At 35.9% G+C, this 23841-nt stretch overlaps 3 protein-coding genes across 4 annotated transcripts in view; all 3 read left to right on the top strand.

The window, feature by feature from the left end:
• The window catches only part of LOC114916678 (callose synthase 7), a 32138-nt gene extending 15240 nt beyond the window's left edge, over window positions 1–16898 (top strand). Inside the window, exons 7-14 of one of the 2 annotated variants that reach the window (XM_083068444.1) lie at window positions 552–643; window positions 1026–1149; window positions 12491–13288; window positions 13389–13439; window positions 13518–13703; window positions 13904–15715; window positions 15898–16028; window positions 16810–16898. In XM_083068444.1, coding sequence (XP_082924570.1) covers window positions 552–643; window positions 1026–1149; window positions 12491–12883 — 609 coding nt within the window. In that variant the 3' untranslated portion in view covers window positions 12884–13288; window positions 13389–13439; window positions 13518–13703; ... (1 more) ...; window positions 15898–16028; window positions 16810–16898. Of the gene's footprint in view, window positions 1–551; window positions 644–1025; window positions 1150–12472; window positions 13289–13388; window positions 13440–13517; window positions 13704–13903; window positions 15716–15897; window positions 16029–16809 lie in introns of those variants that run through there. The other variant, XM_029273938.2, reaches the window with a different exon arrangement.
• On the top strand, window positions 12989–14152 carry LOC109811238 (callose synthase 7-like). The gene is made up of 4 exons (XM_083069734.1): window positions 12989–13288; window positions 13389–13439; window positions 13581–13703; window positions 13904–14152. Exons 1-4 carry the CDS (start codon window positions 12989–12991, stop codon window positions 14150–14152), a joined length of 723 nt encoding a protein of 240 aa, XP_082925860.1.
• Window positions 16899–19345: 2447 nt separating the features above from the next.
• LOC145955037 (uncharacterized) lies at window positions 19346–23164 on the top strand. The gene is made up of 4 exons (XM_083069733.1): window positions 19346–20045; window positions 21017–22676; window positions 22971–23039; window positions 23137–23164. The coding sequence occupies exons 2-4, from the start codon at window positions 21490–21492 to the stop codon at window positions 23162–23164; spliced, it is 1284 nt and encodes a 427-aa protein (XP_082925859.1). The 5' UTR covers window positions 19346–20045; window positions 21017–21489.
• The last annotated feature ends 677 nt before the right edge of the window (window positions 23165–23841 follow it).

The raw sequence follows: 23841 nt of genomic DNA, 5'->3' as shown, positions 1-23841 counted from the left end.
AGCATATTGAGATAGACTGCCATGTTGTTCGAGAGAAAGTTAACTGTAGTGTTCTTAAGCTTCTTCCCATACATTCCTCAATGCAGCTTGCAGATATACTGACAAAAGCCCTTCACCCCTATGTTTTTAGAGAATCTTATGGCAAGCTGGGAATGTGCAATATCCATTCCCAGCTTGAGGGGGGCTCTCAACTTGATCATCAGCCCAAAAATGTTTCAGCCCAAGAGTCCCAGCTCAAAGCTCCTTGATTCGTTCTTCCCTCTACAACTACGGATACACTTTTCACGTGTTTGTTGCATCTTTTTTTATTCCTTCTGTTATTACCATATCTTTCTATTAAAATCTTTGCATATTTTTTCTGATTTTCATTTTTCATCCGTCATCCCCTTTTTGTAACCTCTTTCTCTTACATTCTCTTTGTATATATACGTCTCATTATCAATAAAATGTAGCAGAATGAGATTAACTGCTATTCTCATTTTTCTCTTATCGTGCTCTGTTTTAATGTTTATGTTTATTAATATTAAAAGCTAACAAGAATCATGTTGCAGCTCCATGCAGAAACTATGGGAAAGTTGATGTCTTCAATTTTCAAAAATTATAAGTCATGGCGTGATTATATACGTTGTGAATCCAATCTTAGGTAATTGAGTGTTTTACTGTGAGGCAATATGACCAATGGTTTTGAGCTTTCGGAGTAAGTTTGGATTGAGGAGAGTTGGGAAAGAGAAGGGAAGATTAAGTTTTCAATTTGAATTAAAATTTTATTTTTGAATATTTTTTTAAATGGAAGAAAAAATTGAAATGTTACCATGGACTTTCCAATCATCCGTTATTCTTTTATATAAACGTGTTTTAACTCTTACTTTAAAACCACAAAATTAATTAACCTCTTCCCTTTTTCTCCGAATCCTTGCATTCAAACGAACTCTAAATGTATTGTGCTTCATATAATGTTTATATACTAAGAAGAGCTCTTTAATTAATTTAGTGTATGATTTTTTTTGTTTCTTAACACTTTATAGGTTTCTAGAGGATTATGACAAGCAACAGATGGAGTTGATTTATATCGCTCTTTATCTTCTAATATGGGGAGAAGCTTCAAATATTCGCTTTATGCCTGAGTGTCTTTGCTATATTTTCCATCATGTAAGTTTTCTATTACTGACTGTAAAACATTATTAATAACATATCATTCATTCTTCTCTGCTGTGCCTGCGCTGTAAGTCCATCATTTTAATCTTATGTGTATAACAAACTTAAACTGCATTATGTGAAACGAAATGCTTTGTGTCATATCTTTTTAAACATCATTTTAGGCAAAGCCTTCTTCTATACACCCCAAAAAATTCACCTTTCCTCTTTATATGTTAATGTTATAGCCAAATGTCTTTTAAAAGGAAGAAGATTTCCTCAGGGCATCACTTCCCTCTCATGAAGTTCCTAAATTTATAAATTTCAACTAAATAGCTTCATGTGAAAATCACAAATGAAATGCAACAAGAAAGTTTGTCGGATGGAGACATTTCTCCGGTGAATTTTGAGACCACAACATTTGCGAGAATCAACTCTTTATATCCAACTAGTATGTATGTTGACCCATGCAATCACACAAGTCGTGTAGTATCTGCACTTGTGTTAAAATGGTCATTAACTATTTTCTTTATCCCATTTGTTTAACAGTTTAGTAACATTTTTGTTCTATTTTTATTATTGCTCACATTTATAATGAATCATTAATTTTTTTTTTCTATTATATCTTTAACCATTTATTGCACAGTAAGAAAATAAGAAAGAAGTGCATGTGATAGAAAATCTAATTAATAAGAAAATTAAAAGATATATAGTAAATTACGTAATATTTTTTTTGTAAAGTTTTTATGAAATCTGACATATTAGTTAGATTTCATAATTTTTGTATCAAAGCCTTAAATATCAAACATAATGACTGGAGAGTATAAATTAAAAAGATCACTAAATTTTATTTTAAGACAACAAATATTGATTTTCACATGTGAAAATAGAGGAAACAATTATGTGTGCATAATTAGTTACATGTATCTAAAATATAAATACTGTTAGATTGAGGAAGTAACTTGGATAAATTCAATAAATAAATAAAAAAGGCAAACTGAATTAGATTCAACATATTATCGGTAAAAAGGAAAAAATAAAAAATCAATATAAATAACATTATAATGTTCAGTCTCCATATCATTTATTAGTTTGGACAGGTTTCTCATGTGTTGTTGGACCTGCAACTAATTTTTCAGCTGGTTTAATTATTTTCATTTATCAATGTTAAGATAATTCTATAAGATATAGTTTAGATATACTAGTTTATCTTTTTCTAATTTCCAGTTTAGTTTCCTTAGTCAGATTTATCTAAATCCTTAAACTTTAGGGATTGATTATGTTTTATGCCTATTTATTTTATTGTACCCATCAATTCAATAATATGAAATTCATCCAGATTTAAGATGGTACCAGAGCATTCTGGTCCTGGTTCATAAACCCTAACCTAGCTGCCACCAGGGCATCTAAGGTTTTTTGAATTTTGTTAGCGGTCGTCGAAGTTGACGTCGCCTGAGTGTTTAGAGGTCGCCGATCGGCCTTTCCGTCGCGAGCCACCTCCAGACCGGTGTCTCACGCGCTCTCATGCACGATTTTTGTCTGAAAAGCTCACCGGTGCGTGGGTTTCACGCGCCGCACTCCAGGCCTCCGTTTGTGATGCCATTTGCTTCGTTGGACTCGCCGGTCCTCCCGCTTCTTGTTTTGACCCTTTTCAGGTTGTGGGTCACACCCTAGGTGGTCGTTTGGTTGTTGCTTGGAATTTCGTAGTTGTTTGGTTGCTACCATGGAATTTCAAGACTGTTTGGTTGCTGTCTTGAAGGTCTTTCGAGATTGTTTGGAGGTGTTTTTTTTGTTGTTCTTCTCCTTTTTCTCTTCATGGCAGAGATTTCCAAGAGTGGCACACCTTCTAAGGAGAATCCAAAATCTGAATCTTCTAAAAGGGGGCTAGTCTCCTTTGCCTTTTCTGAATCACCTACTATCACATATGAAAAACTGAATAGTAAAAATTATTTGGATTGGTCCTTTGCTGTTAAGGTGTGGTTTTTAGGCCAGGGTCTTTATGATCATCTTACTAAGAAGGCGTCTTAGGTTGATAAAGAGGTGAGAGATGAATGGCAGCGAGCAGATTATCAACTTGTATCTCTACTTTGGTAGTCCATTGAACCTAAATTAATGGTGCATTTTCGTCCATACAAAACATGCTACGATATTTGGAAGAAGGCCCAAAATGTCTATGCCAATGATATTCAGAGATTGTATGAGTCTGTTCGTGGTCTGGCAACCCTTCGTATGGTTGATGATGATTTGCTATCGTATTTGAATCGTGCTCAATCCACTATTGATGAGCTCAAGCTAATGTTGGTTAGTGATGATCTTCAACAAATGTTAAGCAAGCTTGATTATATGTTTATGGTGTTTATCCTTCATGACCTTCACAAAGATTACCGATCTGTTCGAGATCAAATTTTGACAAATCCTGTCATTCTTATAGTGGAAGAGCTCGATTGATTTGAGTCCCTTCACTGGAGGTAGAACCTCACACAGAATCTGAGTCCTCTGTTTTTATCTCTAGTACAATTGACCGTGGAAGTCGAGGGCGTGGTCGAGGTCGTGGTCGTAGTAAAGGGGGTAGAGGAAACCTCCATTGTGCCTATTGCCAAAGAGATGGACATACACAAGACAGGTGTTATTCCTTGCATGGCTTTCAGAGCAAGACAGCTAATGTGGCTCAATCTTCGACTTTGGCTCTAGAAGTCAAGATTGAACCCGAGAACAATCATCCAATCACATTATTTATCGATGATTACAAAGAGTATCTTCAACTAAAGGCAACTAAACAGGTGCCTTCCTCCATCACTATTGCTCATACTGGTAATTCTATGGTCTGTCTCATTCTACGCCTATTGGACCTTGAGTTTTGGACTCCGGTGCTTCTGATCACCTAACTGGTAATGTCTCCCTTTTCCCTAACCTATCATCACCTAAAACTCCACATCATATCACTCTTGCAGATGGGTCAAATGTCCAAGCCACTGGTATTGGCCAAATATCACATCTCCCATCACTACCATTAAAATCTGTTTTACTAGTTCCTGAATGTCCCTTTAATTTGATTTCTATAAGTAAGTTGACTCGGTCACTAAACTGTGTCATAACCTTCACTTTTGATTTTTTCTTGATATAGGCCCGGAGTACGGGACAGATGATTGGAGCCGGATCTGAATCACATGGTCTCTACTACCTTTAGCCTTCTACCTCTACCATATGTGCATCTATTGAGTCTCCTAGTTTAATCCATCGTCACCTGGGTCATCCAAGCTTGAATAAATTAAAGAAAATGGTACCTCATCTCTCACGGTTAGAGTCTTTAGAGTGTGAGTCGTGTCAATTAGGGAAGCATGTTAGAGCTTCTTTTCCTAATAGTATTAATAGTCGAGCTATGTCTCCTTTTGATGTTATTCATAATGATGTTTGGGGTCCTAGTCGTGTTCCTTCTCTTTTAGGGCATAGGTATTACGTCACCTTTATTGATGATTTTTCTAGATGTACTTGGATATTTTTAATGAAAAATCATTCTGAGTTATTCAATATTTTCCTAAGTTTCTATTCGGAGATCAAAACTCAATTTGGCAAAGTAATTCAGATTTTACAAAGCAATAATGCTAAAGAATATTTTTCAGATTACTTCAAATCATTTATGACTTCTCATGGCATTCTACACCAATCTAGTTGCCCTCATACACCTTAACAAAATGGTGTAACTGAGCAAAAACATAGACATATTGTGGACATTGCTCGTACTCTTTTATTGAATGCCAATGCACCCTCAAAGTTGTGGGGCGATGCTGTCCTCACTGCAGGATATCTAATAAATTGAATGCCATTGTCTGTCTTGAATGATCAAGTACCTCATTCTCTATTATACCCATTGGATTCCCTTTACTTGTTCATCCTCGTGTCTTTGACTGTACTTGTTTCTCCATGATCTTTTCTCAGGACGTGCTAAGTTGTCTACTCGGGCCATCAAATGTGTGTTCTTAGGATACACCTGTGTCCAAAAGGGGTACCGTTGTTACTCTCCTGCTACGCATCGATTTTACACCAGTACAGATGTCACCTTCTTTGAAGATACACCATATTTTATTGCTACAGATCTCTCTCCAGTTGACTCAGATCTCCTCTCTCAAGTATTGCCTATTCCTCATTTTGATCATAGTGTGCCTCCTACCACACCTGCTACTTTAGAGGCACCAGATCCTCCCACACTACCAGGGTCTGACCGTCCTCTACGCCGATTTGGGATAATCTATGAGCGTCGATCACATAATGCCTCCCAATGATTCTACAATTGATCCATGTGATTCTACTCCTACTTAGGTCAACTCACCTACTCCGGTCCCACCTACCTCAGTTGACTTGCCCATTGCTCTTCATAAAGGTAGTCGTTCTACTTGTAATCCTCATCCTATTTATAACTTTCTTTTATATCATCGTTTGTCTCCTACTTATTATGCTTTGTCTTTGTTATTTCCTCTATTACCATTCCCAAGACAGTACAGGAGGCCTTAACCCATCCAGGATGGCGACAAGCAATGATTGATGAGATGACAACTTTAAACTCCTACCACACTTGGGTACTTGTCCCATCTTCGCCTGGAAAATCTGTTGTTGGTTGTCGGTGGGTATTTAATTTTAAAGTGGGCCCTGATAGACAGGTGGATAGATTGAAAGCTTGTCTTGTGGGTAAGGGATACACACAAGTATATGGTTTGGATTACAGCGACACTTTCTCTACAGTTGCGAAGATGGCCTCAGTTCCTCTCTTCTTAGCCATGGCTGCTATGAGGCTTTGGCCTTTGTTTCAATTAAACATCAAAAATGCCTTCTTACATGGTGATTTGGAGGAGGAGATTTATATGGATCAACCTCCTGGGTTTGTTGCTCAAGGGGGGTCTGGTCTTGTATGTAAATTACAAAAGTCCTTGTATGACCTCAAACAATCACCTCGTGCTTGGTTTGGTCGGTTTAGCAAAGTTATACAGGAATTTGGAATGATCCGCTGCGAGGCACACCACTCTGTCTTCTTTAGACGCTTATCGACACATAGATTTATCTATCTTGTTGTTTGTATAGATGATATTGTGATTACAGGTGATGATTAGGAGGGCATCAAGGCTCTGAAACAACACTTATTTAAACACTTTCAAACTAAGGATTTAGGTCCCCTACGTTATTTCCTTGGGATAGAGGTCGTTCAGTCAAATTCCGGTATTGCTATTTCTCAGAGAAAATATGCCCTTGATATTCTAGAAGAGACCGGACTTACAGATTGTAAGCCAGTTGACACTCCCATGGATCCCAATGTGAAGCTTATGCCTAATCAGGGGGAGCCTTATCCTGACCCAGGGAGATATCAGAGATTAGGGGGAAAATTGAATTATCTCACCATGATCAAACCTGATATATCCTTTCCTGTTAGTGTTATAAGTCAGTTTCTTAACTCTCCATGTGAGAGTCATTGGCATGCAGTTGTTTGAATCCTTAGATACATTGCTAGCAAAATCCTGAAGTTTTCGTAGATGATCTCCACTACATGGGCCATCTTCCTTACAGTGCGTGTAAGCCACGTGATCCTCTATGTTGTGATAGATTTGTTGGTGACTAGACAGATACGATTTCAAGGGTCGATTTTGATTGATGAACTATGGTTTGCTCTAAATCTACACTGTTTGGTTGTGGTTTTTGGCTGATTGGTTACATTTTGCTACTAGGGGTCATTCTAGTCGTTACTTGGCTTTGCTTTTTAGTGATGGCTGAAGGAAAAGGTATCACCTTAGGTCCTAATGACCTTTCAAATGTGGTGGTTCCATTATTTCTCGATCGGTGTAACTATTTAGAATGGTTACAATACATCTGCACCACCCTCAAACGATGGTTGAAGCTGAGTCACATTGATGGAGCAAGCCTAAATCAAGATGACCCAATATTTAAGGCTTGGGATGATGAGGATTCTCTCATTTTGACTTGGCTATGGATCACTTTGACTTTTGAGATAAGTGGGAATTGTATGTTCTACTCTTTAGTACATGAGATGTGGGACATCCTTAGAGAAACATACTCTATGAAAAAGGAATCTGCTACTTACTATGGTACAAAGAACAAGGTTTTTAGTACATGGTAAGAACCCTTTCTATCATTGAATATTATGGAATCCTAAATGGCTTATGGATTGAATTGGATCAATACCAAAGCTTGAAGATGTGTAAAGATGACTTTATTGCACACTCAGGTTGTTGAGAGGGAAAAAACTTTAAGTTTCTCCATGGCTTAATCCTAAATACAATACCATACACATACAAATTCTAGGTAAAGAAAAACTTCCCTCATTATCAAAGGTCTTTCATACTGTACGTGGTGAGGAGACTCGTCCTATAATGTTTAATGGGGGACTATCAAACATAGACTTTCTTTGACAACAGGAAAGAGTTCCAACAAAGGTTCAATTGCGAGTGGAAAGCCTCCACCAAAGGGAAATCATGGGGAATACTGTGTATACTACAAGCGGTCTAGTCACACCAAAGATACTAACTATAAGCTTCATGGAAGAGAGAAATATCTCGAGTGTATAGGTGCATACAAGGACTATATATCAAAGTGCGAAAATTAAACTACTTCTGACCAGGCAGACAAAGCAGAGCTCTTAGTAAAGAACATTCAAGGTCCTAGTAAAGAAGAGCTTGGTGAGCTTCTAATCCTTATTAGCTCTATGAGTAAGACCTCTAGGTTGTGTACCTTGACTATGAAGGGTAAGAGTTCCTTTAACATCTCTAGTTTTGTATTTGGATCCTTGACTCTAGGCCAACAGATCATATGACTTCTTTTTCCACCCACTTTATATCGTACTCAAAAATATCTAGCAAGCAACTTATTATCATTGCCAATGGAGACAATGTCTCTATTGTTGGAACTAGCAACATCCAACTATAGTCATCTCTCATTATATGATGTCCTCCATGTTTGTAAATTGTGTAACAATCTCATCTCTATACATAAATTTCATCATAGGCGACTTGAGCATCCACCGTTTAGTTTATTTAAGATTTTATTTCCTCTTTTTTTTTTTTACAAAAGAGTCTGTTGAATCCTTTCATTATGATGTGTGTCAAGCATGAAAGCACCATTGTGCAACTTTTTCTCCCAGTAATAATAAATGTGTTAATCCCTTTGATCTTATTCATTCTAACATGCAAGGACCAATTATTGACTTCATTTTTGGAGCTAGGTAGTTTGAAACATTTATTGATGATTATACCTAGACAACGTGGACATATCCTATGAAGCAAAAATTTAAGGTTTGACAAATATTTGTCAATTTTTTCCTTCTTGTCAAAAACCAATTTGGTAAGTATATCAAACATTCACAGTCAGAAAATGGTACACTATATGTTATTATTGAATTCTCAAAGTTGTTATTGAATATGGAATTATTCATGAACTAACGTGTGTTAATATTTGCTGAAAGAACTGTCATCTCCTTGAAGTTGTCAGAGCTCTCCTCATCCAAATGTTTGTTCCAAATGTCTACTAAGGAGAAGTTGTCTTAATTGTCACCTATCTCATGAATAATTTACTTTCTGGTGTCTTAGATTTTAGTAGTCCAGTTGAATAGAATGTTATCATTATTTCCTTTTACTCTCCGTTAATGTCAAGTCTACCATGTTGGGTATTTGGGTGTGTTGCCTTTGTCCACTCTGAGTCCTCATTGTGGTAAGTTAGACCCAAGAGTTGTCAAGTGTGTCTTCATCAATTACTCCTCAAATGAAAAAGGGTACAAGTGCTATCATTCTCAAAGTCGTGACTTTCTCTTAATGGGTGTTACCTTTCATGTAACATAATCCTTTTTTGTCAGCCCTTAACTTCAAGGGGAGAATGTTCTAGAAGTCGAGTCTGTCTAAGGATCATTATCTTTTCCTACCTTGCAAGATGCTCAAGAAGCCAATTTGGAAGTTGACGTGGAATATCATAATGAAACAGGTTCTTTGGAAAGAAATATCAAAAGCGAGAGAAACCCACTTTGGTCTCACCGTAGTTCGAATCACTTGAACTAAAGGTAAGTGTTCTTGCGGGTAATAATGAGTCTGGGAAAGATAATGATGATTTGAATAATGACTTACGTATTGTTTTGAGAAAAGGAAAAAGAACATGCCAGGTATCCTATCTCCTAGTTTGTATGTATTGACCATCTCTCTATTTAGGATGAAAATTTTATTGTAGCTATTGTTGCAATCAAAACACCCATATCAATTCAAGAAGCATTGAAAGATGAGAATTTGGTTTAAGCCATGAATGAGGAGATAAAGGTATTAGAGAGAAACTTAACATGGGAGATTGTTGATAGACTAAAGAATAAGAGATTTGTTGGATGTAGATGGGTATACACAGTGAAGTGTAAACCTAATGGGACCTTAGAACGGTATAATGCAAGACTAGTGGCAAAGGGTTAGACTCAGATCTTTGGTATAGATTATGAGGATACTTTTTCTCCAGCAACAGTTGTAATTGTTGTTGCTACTCCATTAAGTTGGATATAAAAAATGTCGTTCTCCATGGAGATCTAGAAGAAGTCTATATGGAGATCCCTTATGGATTTGAAACTTATGGAGAAAAGAATAAGGTGTGCAGACTGGAGAATGCCCTATATGGTATCAAGCAATCTCCTTGAGCATGGTTTGTGAGGTTTACTTGAGCTATGATATCCATGGGTACAACTAGAGTCAAGTTGATCAAAGTCTCCTCATAAAGCATTCCCCTAATGGTAGGCTTACTCTCTTTTTTAGTCTATGTAGACAACATGATAATTATATGTGATGATGATCGAAGAAATTGGTCCTCAAAGGGAAATTAGTAGTTCAATTTGAAATGAAGGATTTGCGTAAATTAAAGTATTTCCTTGAGATAGAGGTTGTCTATTCCAATAAAGGCATCTTTATTTTTCAATGGAAGTATGTTCTCGATCTTCTCAAAGCAACAAGAAAGTTAGGATGCAAGATCTGAAAAGTTCCCATTGAACAAAATCATAGGCTTGGAGGTGGAAAAAGTTCACCTATTATGAAGGCCCAATATCAAAGATTGGTAGGGAAATTGATATATTTATCTTACAATATGCTCGACATTGCCTATGGTGAGTGTGATCTATCATCTTATGCTTGACCCTTAGACATTTTCAGACAATTGAGAGAATCCTCCAATATTTAAAGGAGAATCCTCCAATATTTAAAGGTTACTCCTGGAAAAAGGATTATTTTTTAAAAGAGAGGGTTCATTGTCCTTGGAAGTTTACATTGATGCGGACTATGCAGGGTCAATTGCAACACTTTTGGTCATTATATGTTTCTTGGCAAGAATATGGTGACAGAGAAGCAAGAAATAAGATAGAATTGTTTGGTCTAGTGCAAAGGCTGAGTTTTGAGCTATTGTCCCTTGGTATTTGTGAGGGATTTTGGATAAATATTATTCTCAATGACCTCAAAGTTAAATATGAGACTATATTGTGATAACAAGTCAACTGTCAACATTGCTCATAATCTAGTTTAGCATGATAAGACAAAGTAGATAGAGATAGACAAACATTTTATCAAAGAGGAGTTGAATATCAGTATTATAATTACAACTCATGTACCTATTAAATTTCAATTGGCAGATGTCTTCACAAAGGGACTTTTCATTATCTCCATTGGCAATAGTAATGAGTTGCTTATTAAGCTTTTTTTAATATAAGGTAATTAAATAATGTAGAAGCAGTAATGTAATCAGATGCCCTAAAATCCAAAATCCAGATCCCCTAAGAAATAGCACTAGATGTATTGAACAAACTCTTTCCCTTCACGTACAAAGTAAATAAGTTGGGAGACTTACTCATGGATTCAATCATAATCACATGGCGATCAATCTCATTCCTACATGCTTTAATATCAAGTTCAAATTGAGGTTGGGCAGTTGGTGGATCTACTTCTAGTGGATGACCCTCCTATAGAGGTTGATCCCTTGTAGGATCCTTTCCCTGTTGTCATAGCTAAACCTATGTTAGATCTCTCTCCATCAAGCATGACATATCTTTGAATCTCTTCACCTTGTACTATATAGAATACTTATGATAATGAGGGAAACTTGTCCTTTCTTAGAATCTACACCTGAATAGGATCATATTCCAAATTTAGACCATGAAGGAACTTAAAAATCCTTCCTCATTGGACAGCCCCGACATGTGTGGTGGCATCTGCCTTACACTTCGTCATACTTTGGTGCTAATCTAGCTTGATTCATAGCCCATTTAACATTTCGTGATACTTGGCTATAAAGAGTCACCTTTCTCGTATTAATACTCTACTTTCAGTGTCATATCAAGCAACAAAGTCTTTCTTCAATGAAAAAGTTACATTTTGGTCATCCCATATCTCTCGTTGTGGAATGAAACATAATTTTGACTTATTTCTCAAACCATAGAATGACACATCCAAGTCAAAATAAGACTCTTCATTGACCGATGCTTCAAACTTTGGGTCAAATGAGCTCAGGCCTCCTCTTTCAATAACCACTATTGTTCTTTGGGAACTCTCCAAATGTATTGGGTCTATTGTAGATAATTGTAACCATGAAGTCGGTAGGAGCTGGTAACATTTGGAAGACCATTTGATCCAAAGGATTAATTTTTTTCTCAGCCATCTCAAACAAAATGAACAAAAGCAAACTAGTTCGGTGAAAAAAATTAAGTTCTCAAATGCAAAGATCTTGTATAAACAACATCTAGATGACCCCACCACTTTGAATAGATTGGGTGGGATATGGCGACCCTATCTATGAGGTCGACGACAAGTGGGTTTCGTTGGATCGTGAACTAGGGTGGCACATGGGGCTGAATCTGGTGTCGGGACTTCTAATGTTGTGATTGTCTGGGTAGGGTGACCATTTCTGGCCCACCACCAAAATTAACGACAGCGGGAGCTATAGAAACGCACCAGTGGTTTGCGTTTTAAGTGGAAATTGAGATCCTGGATTGGGAAGCTTTGATGTCAACTTGAAAAAGGAACATTTGTTGATAATTTTGTCACAAAAATTACATTCTCTAATCATGCTTTTATAGAGAAAACTCTTAAGGAAACTATGACTTAAAGATAGAAGAGGAAAAAGATAAAAAAGAAATAATAATAAAAGATAAGATACTGATAAACCTCTAAAGATATGTATGTTATTTCCAACAATTGGGATGTTTTATATGACTATATAATGAAATATTTGAAATATACAACATAGAATACAACCATAGTTATAACTAGACAAATAACTACTAAAGCACGTGACTGTACTTTTGTTCTATATTTATATTAACGCCCATATTTAGACTTTATGAATTTGTCAGGTAATTGTGTTAATTGTGTACGTGTTCTTATACGGTCGTTTATATATGGTTTTGAGTGGAGTTGAGAGAGAAATTCTTCAAAGTCCAACCATACATAAGAGCAAAGCCTTTGAAGAGGTCTTGGCAACTCAGTTTGTTGTTCAGTTGGGATTACTGCTTGTGCTGCCAATGGTTATGGAAATTGGCTTGGAGAAGGGATTTGGCACTGCCTTGGGTGATTTTATCTTTATGCAGCTGCAGCTAGGCTCTGTGTTCTTTACTTTCCAGCTTGGAACAAAAGTTCATTATTATGGAAGAACACTCTTGCATGGAGGCGCTAAGTATAGACCAACTGGTCGTGGATTTGTTGTATTCCACGCAAAATTTGCTGATAACTACAGGCTATACTCGTGAAGTCATTTTGTGAAGGCCTTGGAGATTCTCATACTATTGATTGTTTATGAAGTCTATGGGGAGTCATATCGCAGCTCACATCTTAATTTATTTATAACAATATTAATGTGGTTTTTGGCCACTTCTTGGTTGTTTGCTCCTTTCTTATTTAATCCTTCTAGCTTTGATTCGAAAAAAACATTCGATGATTGGAAAGATTGGAAGCAGTGGATTGGAAAAAGTGGTGGTCTTGGTATTTCACCTGATAAAAGCTGGGAATCTTGGTGGGATGAAGAAAATGAACACCTGAAATACTCAAATATGAGAGGAAAATTATTTGAGATAATTCTTGCATTTCGCTTCTTTGTGTACCAATATGGAATTGTCTACCACATGGATATTATTCATCATAACAAAGATTTTCTGGTAAAGTAACTCATTTTCTGTATTATCCAATTTTATTAATGGTTGCATTGCATGTTTTATTATGCTATGTTACGAGTACCAATTTGCTTTTTCATTGTAGGTATTTGGACTTTCTTGGGCAGTTTTAATAATAATACTCATTGTATTGAAGGTACGTAATTAGTTCAGATTTCTGCAATTTTAATTTATTGGTCTTATGTTGATTGTATGAATTCCATGATCAAATCAGATGGAATCAGTGAGAAGACAAAGATTTGGCAGTGACATTTAGCTCATGTTTCGTATTTTCAAGGCAGCTCGCTTTCATTGCCTCTTGTCACTCATGACAGTACTATTTGTGGTATTTGGACTTACCATATCAGATTTCTTTGCTGCGATTATCGCCTTCATGCCTTCTGGATGGGCCATTATTCAGGTAAGTTAGAACTTCAAAACACAAGTTAAAGACAATCTTTATTATTTGGGTTAACTTGTTATTGTATGACATGTCTTTTGGGCAGATTAAAGAAATATTGCCATATATTTTACTTTCTTACCAACCTAGAAAATTTTCTATGTAAATACTTCATTCATCAAAAAATGTTGATGTTCCTTCTTTCCTTCGCTTTCATGAAGATTGCACAAGCATGGAAGGTCTGGCTGAAAGTTAGAGTATGGGGCACAGTGAAAGAGCTATCCAGAGCTTATGACTATGTAATGGGATTAATAATCTTCATGCCAATATTCTTTTTGTCATGGTTCACGTTTGTATCAGTGCTCCAAACTCGCTTGCTATTCAGTCAAGCATTTATTAGAGGGCTCCCTATTTCAACAATTCTTGCTGGAAAGAAGGACATAACAAATCCAGTTATTGAAGGAGGATAGATGGCAATTCATCCTGCAAATCCTAGAATGGTAAGGAGTATTAGAGTTAGAAAGGCTAACAAGCTTATTGAAGAAGGACAGATGACAACTCATCCTGCAAGTTCAAGAATGAGGAGTAATAGAGAGATAAAAGCTAACAATTAAAGAAATGCATCTAATTGACATATTATTGAATTGCTAATGTAATCTGATATGTACCATAAATACATCAATAAAAGGTTATTTTAATTTTATACCATGCATTAAAGAAAGTGATACTTTTCTTTTCTGGCTTATTTCATATCTCTCCAACTTGCAAGATATTTTGGGAGCTCTTACGATTCCCTTTTACTATTCTTACTAAATTTAGTGACTGTGAATAGAAGTGACCAATGAGAATCCAACATCAGGACATTGACTAAATTAAAGCAATACAGCAAGACTTTCACGTTTTGAAATTTCATAACTATATATTTGTTACAATATAAACGGTATTCAGAAGTCAGAATCATCTATCCTAATTTTACTTTTTTTCTTAGTCATATGTAAAATTTGATATTTTATTATTATTTTAACTTATTTTTTGCTAAATACTAAAGATTTCTTATTAAAAATAATATTAATAGATTTAAAAAAAGTTTATAATGCGTGGGAAAATAATATATTTTATTTGAAAGGGTTAAATGAAAGGCATAAGTATATAAACAAATATAGACTAAATGAAAGTATCACCTTTATTAATTATTGATAATAAATAATTTAATTACAAATACTTTTAAATATTTATATTATAATTAAGTTTAAAGTTAATTTACATGCTAATATAAAAATGATATTTTATGTTAGGATTTTACATTAGTTATTGGGTGGTCTTTTAGATCATTATGTTGGTAGTTGACACTATGTTGAAGCAAAGGTATAAATATTTAAGCTTAATATCATTAGAACTATTATGTTAGTGGTTGATATCATGTTAGAGTTTATGTATAAAAATATTTTAAGTTCGGTGTCATTATGACCATTATGCTAGTGATGGTCATCATGTTTGATCTAAGACATAATATTTTAAGTTCAATGTCATTAAGATCGTTATGTTGGTGATTTACACCATATTGGAGCTTAAACAAAATTTTGTAGCTTAGTGTTAGAAGGATTGTTACGCTTAAACAAAACACTTGGGCAAAGGTAGTGAACACACACTACAAAAAAAATGTTATTTAGTGAGGGTTATTTTACGGAAGTTTTAAAAACCCTCTCAAATTAACATGAGTTGCCGCGTTTTGGGGGAACGCTCGAAATTGTAAAGATAGTGGCAGTTTTTATCAATTTTTGAGGGGTTTATACCCTCCCAAATTCAAAGACAATTTTCCCCGAAAATTTTCCCTCGCAATTTATTTTCACCCAATCCCTCTAACCCCCCTTTCACAAAACGCGCGTTTATCTCTGCTCTGCTCTTTACTCCAAAGTATGAAGTATCGCTCTCTTCCTTCTCCCATCATCATACCAATTTTCCGCACCTTCACCGCAACATGATCTAGCAGTTCCACCATTAACTCTGCTAACGCGTCTCGCTCACAGAATTTGGTGCAATAGTGCTTATTCCGCTCTTTATTTTTCGCCCTTCATTTTCAATTTCGCTTTTGTTTTCGTGGAATCTAGGGTTTTCTCAATCTAGGGGATCCGTGCTAGGTTTTCGCAATATTCCTTATCCACGTGCTTAAGTTTGTTTTCCTTTTATTAATTTCTGCCCCTGCATTGTATTTTAGGAACGGATCGTGAAACACCGAAACCTTAAGCCGAAGTTTACCGCATAGAAATGGAAGGTGCCTTTGACGATGAAGCTGAACCGGCCGTTACTATCGGCGAGTACCTTGATGAAGTCGAGGAACGGGAACTGGTAAGTCATTTTCTACATTTCTGCTGTACTTTCATATCTATATGAAACGATCGAGGTTTTATGTGTATACGAGTTGGTTATTTGTTGTTGTTACTTTGCGTCTCATTTGGTTGATAAAGCTATTGTTTATCCTTGCTTATTGATTGTAATTTATTCTGTTAGGGGAATGTAAAGTGAATATTGAGTAAGCATTAAAGATGATTCATAAGTGTATTTGAAATGAGATGAAATTATTTTGCGATTATCCATTATTCTATTATGTTCTACTAATGGGGCACATGTATGGTTTTTGATAGCATTATTGTATAATTATGGCTGGCTTTCCTACATCTTTTGGATTGCTAGAAATGTAGCCCTTTAAATTACATGAAATCTAATGTGTGGTTCACTCCTTCACTGTTGCTGGGATAGTCTTCAATAATTATGATAGTTTATTCTTTATCTTTTATTATTTGTTTCTAGCTTAGTTCCATTTTCTCAAGCATGCTTTTTGAGAATTAGAAAGGTAACTTGTGTATGTGAATGAAATACACTATAATTGTGGCATATGATTTGCATCTGAATTCTGAAGTGAGATTGTTTTTTTTCTTGTGCACTTTTCTGTATTGGGAAGAGGCTGCTGATTGAGATTCGAGCTTTATAAGCAATTGTGGTTGGGCAGAGCTATTCCTCTTAATGCTGACTTATTGTTGTTATGATTGATTTTGTTTTACTCAGAAGTCAGAATGTGGCATGATTCAAATGTTTGACACTTTAATCATTGGCTTTTTCATTTTTGTAGGAAGCTGATTTAGTTTTGGGGGGTGATGATGGCAAGGAATGTACCTACAACAAAGGTTATATGAAAAGGCAAGCAATTTTCTCTTGCCTCACCTGTACTCCAGATGGGAATGCTGGAGTTTGCACAGCTTGTTCATTGTCTTGCCATGATGGTCATCAGGTAATTTTCTTCTGTCTCTAGAATTTTGGATTGCATTAATATAAAACTGGAAATGGATATGGATTTTTTCATTAATGCTTACCATTTGATGCTGAGTTGTGATAGTAATACATGTTCTAGTTAAATCATATGTTTGATTTTGTGAGGACAGCATGTGTTTTGAGAGGAAAATATTTAGTCATGTATAATTTCCACAGGGGAACCTGAGAATGTTTCCTTAAATTTCCAGTTGTTGATTTGTGTTGTACTCTAGATGTTTTATCTGGAGTCTCCTAGGTCCATGGTTACATGCTAATAATGTTACCATCATACTCTTTTTCTAACTTATAAGTAAATCATGATTAGGATTTATACATTTATTTATAGTGACCAGAATTTTTCTCGTGGGACATAAAGTTGGTTATTGGTGAAATATTGTATTGTATTTTGTGTCACTTATATTGGGCATGTTTTGATACTGGGATGGGTAAACTAAAAAAATTAAAAGGTAAAATAAGTGAAATTAAAAAAAAATAATATATATATATATTAATCAATAAAAAATTATAAACACTAAAGCACATATTGATTAGGCATGTTGTATTCGTCAATACTTATTATAATAGCTATACTTCTTTTTTGAACTTTTTTTTCTTTTACAACCGTTTTTTTTCTTTCTAAAACTTTAAAATAATAATATACATAAAGTATGAGTACCAAGTACTTTTTTCTTCTGTTCAAAAATTATAAAGATGATATATTTAATTAAAAAATCCTATATTTAATTTTTACCGTAACAAACAATTTTGGATAGAGATTAAATTTTGGCCCAATAAACACAGGCTAGTAAAAAAAACAATAAACACTATTTCAAAGCTCATCGGCCGTTAGATGTGACTGCACACAGGCTAGTAAAAAAAACAATAAACACTTTTTTCTTTCTCTTATTTGTTGCTTCAACACTATATAGAAGTGACAATTTTATTCAATTTTATTTTTTAAGATACTTATTAGTTTGATCTTGGAGATTGCACTTGAATTATGGAATTATATATTAGGACCAAATTACACTTCCTTTATCTCTAAATTGTACTGATACTAATTTATTTTTTTTATTTCAGCCTAGTGACGTTGAAAGTGAACCTGAATCACCGTTAGATGCTAGAGGATCATCTGGTGGTAGCAACTTGAATAGCGAGTCTAATATTTAGACCTAGTTTCTTATATTGTAGACTTCTTTAGGTTATCATGGTTTTTGAATTTATAAAGTGTTGTAAAAACTTAGTTTCTTTTGGTAATATATTGTGGTGTTGTATTTGCTGTCAACTTGGACTTCTGAATTAGCTTTGATTGTTGTTACTCTTTTGTAGTTATGTAACTTTCATTACTATCAATCCATTGTCCATTAGTTTCTATTGATAGTTTGTATTCCCATTAATTTTTTTTATTATAAAAAAGTTAATATTATCTAATGGAATTTGGATTATGTTATAAGTACCTCCTTATTTTTTTTATACGGGTTAAATGTAATTTAAATTAAAAAAATAAAATATATTGTGAAATAAAAAAAAAAATCATTCAAATTGAGGTCAAAAACCCCCGCTAAACAAAACGCCGCAGAATGGAAAAGGTAGCGGAGGTTGGTAAAAATCGCCGTATAATGCTAGTAGCGAACGTAACTGCGGCGTTTTTATAAAATGCCGTTACTTATTTTGAGGGGGGCGAAAACCGCCGCAATATGAAAAAAAAAAACTGTCGCAAAATGACGAATTTCTTGTAGTGACAACATCTTACATTCAAAATAGAATATTGATAAGAACATAATTAAACAAGACACCTTTTGAATTGTGGAGAGAAAGGAGAACATTTCATACTTCCATCCTGGTAAGTTTGATTTCAAAGTGAACAAGTATATCTTCCTTGAATATTCAGATATTTCAAAGGCATATATAGTTTTCAACTCTATGATATATAAGAATCTATCCACGTAAAGTTTAATGCATTAACGATTGATAGGAAATTATTAGATCAAGAAAAGGAATTTGTAGATTAAAAGAGATCAGACAAATGAGCTAGACAATACCAATTAGATGATGGACTCTCTTGAAGGTCAGATGAATCAATCAGATGAGGCCACCAAACATCACAAAAACCAGAACTATCATCAACTATCATCCTCAAGTTCAAAAATTTAGGATGAATAATTTCAAGCCAATGCCTACCCCTTTGCACCCGTCTATAAGTTTATCAAAAGATGAATCAGGTAAACCAATATATCAAACAATCTATAAAGGTATGATTGGATAACCACTTTACCTGACTACAAACTGACCTAACATCATTTTCAACGTTTATTTCTATGCTAAATTTCAATATGATCGCCGAGAGTCTCATCTAAAGGTTGATAAATGTAATACCCATTTTATTATTATGGCATTTTCGTAAATTTTCAAAGGTATAGGGGTATTTTTGTAATTTTATTATTGGATGGCATTTTAGTAATTATCGGTGGCATTTTCGTAATTTTTATTAAAATTTTTGGGGCATTTTCGGATTTTGGAACGGGCTGTTCCAAAAGCGGAACGGGCCGTTCCAAAAGAGAAAATCACGTGTTCTGGGGTTTTACAGAACAGGGCCGGAACGGGCCGTTCTCAAAAGGAGAACGGGCCGTTCTGCTTGGAGAACGGGGCGTTCCCCTTGCAGAACGGGCCGTTCTGCTTGGAGAACAGGGCGTTCTCCTTGCAGAACGGGCCGTTCCGAAAGGAGAACGGGCCGTTCTGCTGGGTTTCGAAACGGGCCGTTCCGGGGCCGTTCCAGTTGAAAAATTTACGTTGTTCTGATGGATTCAGAACGGGCGTTCCGTTTCCGGAACGGGCCGTTCTGGTTAGGTGGCGAAATTTTGCTATAAATAGGGGCCTTGGGGTGTTGGAATTGTATGCCTTGAGAGAGAAAATTTCTAGAGAGAGAAAGGGAGAAAGAGAGAGGAAAGAGGAGAGAAAGGAAGGAGAATCCAGTAGAGGAGATTCTGCCCGAGTTTCGGTTCCTGTTTAAGGAGAGAGGTGGAGGTTCTGCCCGAGTTTCAGTTCAGGTTTATACAAGTAAGGGTGGCATTTATAAAATTAATCTAGTATGTTAAGTAAGGGTGGCATTTATAAAATTAATCTAGTATGCTAAGTAAGGGTAGTGCTTATAAAATTAATCTAGTGCGTATGACCATGATAGGAATAGTATAATTTTAATATGCTATTTTATGTGGAGATTTTCATTTCATATAGTATAATTTGGATCAATTGATGGTTGTTTTGGATATTTATATTATTATTATATTGACAAATTGGCATGGTTATGGTTATGTTTAATTATGGAATATGCTGTGTATGTGGTTTGGAAAAGTAAATAGGACTTAAAGGAGTAAGGTTATGGTATGGATTAGATCTCTTGGTGAGATCAGGATATAATCTTTGGAAAAGTATGAAATTGGGAATCCCATGGTGAGGATTCCAATGTGGAACTTTTCCAAAGGTTATATGATAAACCACTTCAGATGTTAGGTGGATTCTGAAGTACTCCTTTAAGTATTCTATTTGCTACCAGTATGGGGGCCAGGCCGAGTCATACCGATGGATAAAGTGGCCATGATCACCAGGGTTACGTGACGACGTAATTCCAGCTGTATATTTTCCATGAGAGGTCAGGTGTGATTCCTGTGTTGCTGATATGTTTCAGCGTGCGTGTCAACACTTGGTGGATGGTGTTGAGGCCAACATTGTGAGGATATGTTGGTGTGAGATCATGGAATAATTATACAGTGGTGTGACTTTGTTTCTGGATGTGGAATATGTATACAAATGGTGTGGATTGTATGCATTGGATTTTAGATTTGATTTATATTTGGCATGGAAATAACTATTTATAAGGTTTATTTCCTTGGTGCGGATATATATATATTATGGATAAATATCTGTTTAATGATATTTTATCATGTACTATGGTTGGTTTTATATGTGCTAACCCTTGCATGTTTTCCATGTGGTTTGGACTGTGATGATCTCACTTTGTGGGGGAGCAGATCAGGTGTGAGGCTTGGGATAGCAAGAAGTCTTCTGTTAGCTGCTTTGAGTAGTAGCAAGGTTTAGAGCTTGACCAGCACCTAGGGTGTCTATATTATATTATCTTTTGGATTACTGTATAACTTTACTAGGGATGATGACTCTGCTATAGCAGATTATATTATATATTTTGGAAACAATTTATATGTTATTGTATAATTGCACTCTAGCGTAGTTGGCTTTTGCTCTATTTTCTTTATTTTATATATTTTATTTTGGTTGGTTATTGATGTGACGGCCTAGGGCGGGTCGTTACAATTTTGGTATCAGAGCTGGTTAAGTCTCTTTAGGGTTTGTGGGAAATGGTCTTGTTGCATTTCCGTTGTGTGGAAATGAAAGGAACTTCATGAGTAACTCATGAGTTTCTTAATCTTGATTAGGAATTTCTTATTGAGTTTCGTGTAAACTCATAAAGTTCTTTGACCTTTTTAGGATGGCTGGTAGGGGAAATCATTCTAATTCTTCTTCAAGCATGGATGGGCGGCAAATTGCTCAAGCTATGGAGTTAATTGCTGCTGCTATTGGACAACAGAATACCTTGTTGGCTCAGATGGAGACTAACCGGGCTGCAGCCGAAGCAGCTAGGACTGAAGTACCTGATGAATATAAGGGCTTGTCAGAATTTAGAAAAGGGAATCCTCCTCAATTTACAGGTGTTGATGGACCTGAAGTTGCTGACCAGTGGATTGAGGAGATGGAGAAAATTTTCATGGTGATGCAATGCCCCGAGGAAAGGAAGCTAAATTATGCTGTTTATATGCTAGTGGGTGAGGCTAGCTTCTGGTGGAAGGGTGCTCAAGCTATGATGGAGGCTAGAGGTGAAGCGGTAAATTGGGATAACTTTAAAAAGGTGTTTCTGGAGAAATATTTTCCAGATAGTGCTAGGTATGCTAAAGAAGCTGAATTTTTGAGACTGCAACAAGGGAATATGTCAGTACAAGAGTATGTGGTCAAGTTTGAACACTTGGCTAGGTATTATTCTCAAGCTATCACTGAAGCCTGGAGGTGTAGGAAGTTTAGTGAGGGTCTAAGATTTGAGCTGAGAAAGACTATTGTTCCTATGGAAATTATGGAGTTCCCAGTTCTAGTTGAAAAAGCAAAAACAGTTGAGAGATTTGAAGGAGGAAATAAAATGGCAAAGGGTCCAGAGGGATCATCTGGATTTGGTAGGGGGAAACATCCTCAAAAGAGACCATCTCAGTTTCAAATTGGGAATGCTAATAAGAAACCAATGGGGACTACTACAGGAGCTGTTAGATGTTATAGATGTGGAGGCCCACATATGATAAGGGATTGTCCTACAAAGAACTATACGTGTTTTAAATGTGGCAAGGTGGGTCACATGGCTAAAGATTGCAATGTCAAAAATATTCCAGCTAGAGATCACCAGAAAGTGGATCGGCCTACTGCAGCAGGTCGTGTCTTTGCTTTAACAGGTGCTGAAGCTGAAACGACATCTGAGCTGGTAAAAGGAAAGGGCAAAGCTGATGGTAATGATATTTCTATTTTATTTGATTCTGGTGCTTCACATTCTTTTATTTCTTATGAATGTGTGAGAAGGTTAAATTTGGTTGTAAGTTCCTTGTGTGTGGATTTAGTTGTTTCTACCCCAGCTTCAGGGTCTGTTTTGACTTCTGAGGTTTGTTTGAGATGTCCAGTGGAGGTGGAAGGGCGTTGTTATAAAGTGAATTTGTTTTGTTTACCTCTATCCGATTTGGATGTGATTTTAGGGATGGATTGGCTTTCTGCCAATAGGATTTTGATAGATTGTTCAGAGAAGAAATTAATCTTTCCTACTGATGAACAGGAGAGATTTATTTCTAATAGACAGGTGGATGGGTTGTTGAAAAATGGAGCTCTTGGGTTTATGATCTTATCTTTTATTAGTATAGAGAATGAAAAATTGTTGAATAGTATTGAGGTTGTTAGAGAGTTTCCAGAAGTTTTTCCAGATGATATTCCTGGATTACCACCAAAGCGAGAGTTAGAGTTTAGTATTGATCTTATACCAGGGGCGGGACCAGTGTCCATTTCTCCTTATAGAATGGCACCAGCGGAGTTGTTTGAATTAAAAAAGCAGGTTGAGGAACTTTTGGAAAAGCAGATGATCAGACCAAGTGTCTCTCCGTGGGGAGCACCAGTGTTATTGGTAAAGAAGAAGGATGGTGGTGTGAGGTTATGTGTGGATTACAGGCAGTTAAATAAATTGACAATCAAGAATAAGTATCCTTTGCCAAGGATAGATGATTTGATGGACCAATTGAGGGGAGCTTCTGTTTTCTCCAAGATTGATTTGAGATCTGGGTATCACCAGATTCGGGTAAAGGAAGAGGACATACCAAAGACTGCTTTCAGGACTCGATATGGCCATTATGAGTATGTTGTCATGCCTTTTGGAGTGACGAATGCTCCAGCTATTTTCATGGATTATATGAACAGGATTTTCAGACCCTTTCTGGATAAGTTTGTGGTGGTGTTCATTGATGATATTCTGGTTTATTCTAAATCTATGGAAGAACATAGAGAACATCTGAGGATAGTTTTGCAGGTATTGAAGGAGAAACAGTTATTTGCAAAGTTGTCAAAATGTGAGTTTTGGTTATCTGAAGTTAAGTTCTTGGGTCATGTGATTTCTGCACAAGGAATTGCAGTTGATCCTACTAAGGTGGAAGCGATTTTGAGGTGGGAGCGTCCAAAATCAGTTACTGAAATTAGAGGTTTTGTGGGATTAGCTGGCTATTATAGAAGATTTATAGAAGGATTTTCTAAAATAGTTATGCCTTTG

The sequence above is a fragment of the Cajanus cajan genome, chromosome 2, assembly GCF_000230855.2.
Source record: "Cajanus cajan strain Asha chromosome 2, NIPB_CcT2T_4, whole genome shotgun sequence".
NCBI classification, from domain to species: Eukaryota; Viridiplantae; Streptophyta; class Magnoliopsida; order Fabales; family Fabaceae; genus Cajanus; species Cajanus cajan.
This window is presented reverse-complemented; position numbering and strand designations above follow the sequence as displayed.